Source organism: Patagioenas fasciata, chromosome 2 (genome assembly GCF_037038585.1).
Source record: "Patagioenas fasciata isolate bPatFas1 chromosome 2, bPatFas1.hap1, whole genome shotgun sequence".
NCBI classification, from domain to species: domain Eukaryota; kingdom Metazoa; phylum Chordata; class Aves; order Columbiformes; family Columbidae; genus Patagioenas; species Patagioenas fasciata.
Genome location: NC_092521.1, coordinates 96653469 through 96658675, shown reverse-complemented (window position 1 = coordinate 96658675; position 5207 = coordinate 96653469). Strand labels below are relative to the sequence as shown.

The following is a 5207-nucleotide window of genomic DNA, read 5'->3' as shown; positions in this document are numbered from 1 at the left end:
TCTGTGTGTGTGCGCCCGCGCGTGCCTGGGGGGGGAGGGCGTGGCTCGTGGCCGTTATGGCGGGGCGGGGTGTCTGCACAGGGGCGGGGGGAGTGGTTGCTGGGGTGCTCATGCGTACTGGCGGCGGAAGGCAGGGAACGCTTCCGGGACGGGGCTCCAGTGGGGCAGCATGGGGGCCATGGCGCGGCGGAGAAAGGCGGCGGCCGCGGGAAAGCGCGGGCCGCCCGCCACACTCCTCAGCCCGGCTTCCTCGGAGGACGAGGCGCCGGAGGAGGTGTCCTTTGGCGTGGCGAGGGAGGCGGCCGAGACCGAACGGAAGCTCGTCGGGGAGGCGGCCCGGAGGTACGAACATTAACCCCTGCAAAAGCCACCTGTGCCCGGCGCTCCCCCCCCCCACCCCTTCCCGCTTCCCTGTCCTCAGGCGGCGCTGACGGCGCCTCCCACCTCCCCGCAGACACCGGGAGCTGCTGAAGGAGAAGCGGCGCCGGCGGCAGGAGCTGTTCGCGGAGCAGAAGGTACGGCGGCCCCCGCTCCCCGTTCGCACCCCGCGCCGGACGGGCCGCGCCCCCACAGAATCACAGAATGTGAGGGATTGGAAGGGACCTCGAAAGATCATCTAGTCCAGTCTCCCCACCGGAGTAGGAGCACCTGGATGAGGTTACACAGGAAGGTGTCCAGGCAGGTTTTGAATGTCTCCAGAGTAGGGGACTCCACAACCTCCCTGGGCAGCCTGTTCCAGTGCTCTGTCACCTTCACTGAGAAGAAGTTTCTTCTCAAGTTTAAGTGGAACCTCCTATGTTCCAGTTTGTACTCATTACCCCTTGTCGTATCATTGGTTGTCACCGAGAAGAGCCTGGCTCCATCCTTGTGACACTCATCTTTTACATATTTATAAGCATTAATGGGATCACCCCTCAGTCTCCTCCAGGCCAAAGAGACCCAGTTCCCTCAGCCTTTCCTCATAAGGGAGATGCTCCACTCCCTTAATCATCTTTGTTGCCCTGCGCTGGACTCTCTCCAGCGGTTCCCTGTCTTTTCTGAACTGAGGGGCCCGCCCCGCTAACTGGGCTCTCCCTGCAGAGGCAGAAGCTGCTCCCCGAAGCCGTGCTGCAGGAGCTGGCTGCTGCGCCACCAGGAAGGTGAGGGGGACACGAGGGGTGGGGAGACGTGGTTCCAGGAGCGCTGCCTGTGGCAGTGCGGCCCCATCGGGTCCTGGCGTCGGGAGATTACGGGGGGAAACAAGACTCTTGGTTCTGCTTAGTGTCTCACCGAGGTGCCTGGGGAGTTACTGCCATGCGAGCCGTAGCGGCTCTGGGTGAATGCAGGGAGTGTGTGCACTGGAAGGGTAACCTTTTGCCTTTTCCTTCCTCCACAGAGACGACGAACAAGCTGCAGCTGTGAACACAGGTACACCACAGCCAGCTTCACTGACATGGTGCTCGTCCTGCTACCTCCGCGTTCCGTCTCTGTGCTAGGGCTGCAGGGGGAAGCGCTTTGGTACAGAGGCCTTTTGCAAGTGTGAAACAGGCTGAACAGATTGTCTGTTGCCAAGGAAAAATACCCAAGGGAGGATCTGAAGCTGCATTTAATCTGATTTCTGGGTCTTTTACAAAAATGTTTTGCTGTACAACAATTTCAGGCTCAACAATTGTACAACAATTTTTAAGGAAATAATGGGCTGGTGTTATAATAGAAAAAGCTCCTTCTTACTAGAGGAAGATTAATAGCCTTTGCTTAATTTACAAAGGCTATTTCTGTATACAGTTGTTAATTGCCTTAATACTTTACATATCATACTAGGATTTAATAGCATCTGTAAAAGAAAAAAAAAAAAAGGTGGCTTTTTTCATATTCTGAACTAGAAAATGAAGAGTATTCATGACTGCTGTTTTCTGGCCCCCTACATCTGCATTTCAAGATACTTTAAAGAAAATGTTTGTGTTTTTGTTTTTTTTTAAAAACAGTTGTCTGATCCATAGATCACATAATTATATAGCCAGCTGATATAACAGCTACTTTTTCTTCCTTTTATTATTTTTTTTTTAGAAAAATCTGTTGTTGGCATAGAAAAGAGATAAGCTCAGGATAGGACAAGGGATTATGGTTTTAAAGTAAAGGAGTGAAGATTCAGGCTAGAGATGAGGAATAAATAGTTTACAATGAGGGTGGTGAAACACTGGCACAGGCTACCCAGAGAGGTGGTAGATGCCCCATCCCTGGTGACATTCAAGCCAGGCTGGACAGGGCTCTGAGCAAGCTGATGCAGTTGAAGATGCCCCTGCTCATTGCAGGGGCTTGGACTAGATGACCTTTGAAGGTCGCTTCCAACCCAAACCATGCTAATGGTTCTTTGAATTCTTGGTCTCCATGTACCTGGTGGTGAGAACGAATCAGAGGCTGGCATCCCCTTTGCCTGTTACTCATAGCTGTTGTGTAGCACTGGATTTTTGTCCTGTGCTGAATCCTGTGGTATTGATGCCAAGGAAGGGGAAGGCTGGCCAGGGGTACTTGGGGTAGTTCTCCCAAGGTGTGCTTTTTCTCTACTACTTGCTAACAGCCTTTCTAATGTGGGCAACGCTTTCTAGCTCTTACTAGTCAGAGCTTTTGAAAAATGCCTCTTGGAGTTAACTGAAGACATCTTGTTTTTCACAGCCTAATTCTTGTTTCATTCCTGTTCCCCTTTCACTTACAGCTCTTGATTCATAATGTTTGGGAATTTTTTTCTGTTTTCTGTTAAATTTACTTTAGGTGAACTCTGTGAAGGTGGGGCTGCAAAGCAGAGCAAAGGCAAAGCCCAAAGGCTGGTGAAGAAAGATGTGCAAAGGAAGGGTGCCAGGTGTGCTGGGAGAAGCAGAGCCAGGGGCTCTATCCCCATGTGGTGACACTGCTGCTACTTCTGCCTGGGGAGGGGGCACCAGGGAAGATGTTGTGTAACTGGGTGGCTGTGCTCTCTGCTTGATGTTCCCTGTGCTTCCTCTGATTGAAAGTGTATTTATGTGCTGTAAGCACCTTTAGTATGCTTCTGATATGGCATACTTGTAAAATATATATATGTATATATACACCTGCATATATAGAAAATCTATAATATAAATAATTTTTAAGTTAATTGGTATGAGATAACTGAGTAGCCATAAGCACAGCAGGCAACAGTCTGTTATCTCTGCAGATCTTGCTGTGAAGCTCCTACATTCAGGTTTTTTTGTTTGCTTGTTTTGGGATTTTGGTGGTTGTGTTGGTGGTGGTGGTGGTTTTTTTTTCCCCTTTGTTTCTCTGTCACTGATGTGGCTCTGGTAGGACTAGTTCCAGACTCCCAAGGAATTCCTCAGGGCATATAAAGGCATAGGTTGAGAGCCTTGGTCCAGTTTTTAATACAGCTACAAAGCTTGGCTGAGCATCAGAAACCAGCACCAGCTTCAGTGCTTTGCTGCTCGAGCACAACAGATGTTTGTCTGTTGTTCTGAGTTCTATAACTACACTACAGGTATTTACATCACTGTATTTACCTAGGTCAAAAGGCAACTATATGGCTGTGCGCTTAAAAGATCAGACTTTGGAAAACCTCCACCAACAGCTCGCCCGAGACTTTTTAAGCACTCATCTCTATGGACCAGGCACCAACCGGGTAGGGGGTAAGCAGTTTTCCATAGGTGGGTCTGCATCTGGATGTGTTTGTTAAACTTTGTCATTAACACTCATCTCTGTTTCAGCAAATGAATTTTTTTCCCTTGAGAATAAGAAAAACCCAGTTAGAAAAGCTGCAGTTCAGTTTGTGGACAAATCTTGGGGTGAGTATATAAAGTCAAAGTAGGTACTGCTTTAAACCACAGTATGCTCAAATTTGTTTGGGTGTTTTTTTAAAGAAAACTTTTCCATGCTAGAGGGCTGTGGAACGCTACAGCCTGAGTTGGTGTGAGAAGGGTATATGAGACCCAACTTGAAAAAATTGCTTCCTTTTTTGATACTTTAAGAAACAGCATCTGGGCCTAGAGCCATGTTTACTTGCCAAAATAAGTACTTTACTAATTGTTTCAGCCTGCAGCCTCTGAGCCCTTGGAAGTAATTTCAGATGTGTGTGAAACTTAAAGCAGGGATGCCAAGATGCCAGAACTTGTGTTTTGAGCACAGGGGAATGGTGCCTGTTTCTCCTTATAAAAGTGACATTATGGAAGGGAATGGGGGCAGACTTGCACATCAGTTACAGCCACACAAGTACCCTCTGTGGGGCTCATGAATACTAGAAGCCAAAGTTACTGATACTCAGTGGGCAGCATCTGCTTTTCAGTTGTGCTTCACAAGTGCTGCTGTACCCCCCCACTTTTGGAAGGGGATTGGCACAAGTTGGTACCCAGCCACTGAAAAGCACCTTGTGTGTGTGAAATACAATAGGAAGTTTATCAGCTTTGCAGTCAGTTCTGTTCTGAAATGCTGCAGTAATCAAAGGATTGCTGCTTCTCCAGTGGATACGCTAAGGAAATAATAATTTAACAGTTTTCTCTTTTTGGTGTTCAAGGGCAAGAGAAGAAGCTAAAAGCAGCAAGGTTTAAACAACGTTGGCTCGCAACACAGATTAAAAAGCAAGTATGAAGACAGCTTTTTCAGAAGATACAATTAAGAATGTGTCTCTCCCCACGAAGGTGTTTTTTTTTCCCCCCACTGCTCCATCATTGCTCTTCATTCAGATCTAGCCACCAGCAGGCACTAACCTTCAGCAAGCTGTGCCTGAGCTGACTGCACCGTTCTCTTCCCTCTCCCTTCCAGGAGAGGTGAGACCAGCTGGGCCAGGGTAGTGACTGTGTATCCTTAATACTGATTGAGAACAGCTGGTGTTCAGGCCAGGCTGGTAGAGCTGCCCCCATGAGACAGCTGCTTTGCAGGGAATAAAGATTAACCATGTTGTACTTACTGTTCTGGAAGCCACATTTCTTACAGCACTCAATTATTCCTGCTTTTCCAGTTACTAGCATCGCTGAGGCAAGACTTGCCTTCTGCAAGAACGCAGTAAACCTTTCCCTTTTGACAGCCTGGCTGCTGCAGTGCTCTGAGGCAGGGAAGTGGCATCCCTTGTTCAACTGGCCACCCACCCTGCTGAAGCTTTAGGTTTCCCTGAGAGCCACTGTTCTAGGATAGAGCTCTAGAGCCCAGAAACTGTAGCATACAAGTCCATGCTACCATGTATGTAGAAGTAAGTTTTTAATGGCTGGTTA

The 5207-nt window shown here is 48.5% G+C and overlaps 1 protein-coding gene across 1 annotated transcript; it reads left to right on the top strand.

Moving 5' to 3' along the window:
• Window positions 1-135: 135 nt before the first annotated feature.
• On the top strand, window positions 136-4901 carry NOL7 (nucleolar protein 7). The gene is made up of 8 exons (XM_065833086.2): window positions 136-342; window positions 455-515; window positions 1081-1139; window positions 1376-1407; window positions 2749-2836; window positions 3511-3632; window positions 3711-3788; window positions 4514-4901. Exons 1-8 carry the CDS (start codon window positions 170-172, stop codon window positions 4585-4587), a joined length of 687 nt encoding a protein of 228 aa, XP_065689158.1. The 5' UTR covers window positions 136-169; the 3' UTR covers window positions 4588-4901.
• The last annotated feature ends 306 nt before the right edge of the window (window positions 4902-5207 follow it).

Coding starts and splice junctions, on each gene's coding strand:
- NOL7 (XM_065833086.2), top strand. CDS start 170: ATGGGGGCCATGGCGCGGCGGAGAAAGGCGGCGGCCGCGGGAAAGCGC. Junction 1,408..2,748: donor AGCTGCAGCTGTGAACACAG/GTACACCACAGC, acceptor AATTTACTTTAG/GTGAACTCTGTGAAGGTGGG. Junction 3,789..4,513: donor GTTTGTGGACAAATCTTGGG/GTGAGTATATAA, acceptor TTGGTGTTCAAG/GGCAAGAGAAGAAGCTAAAA.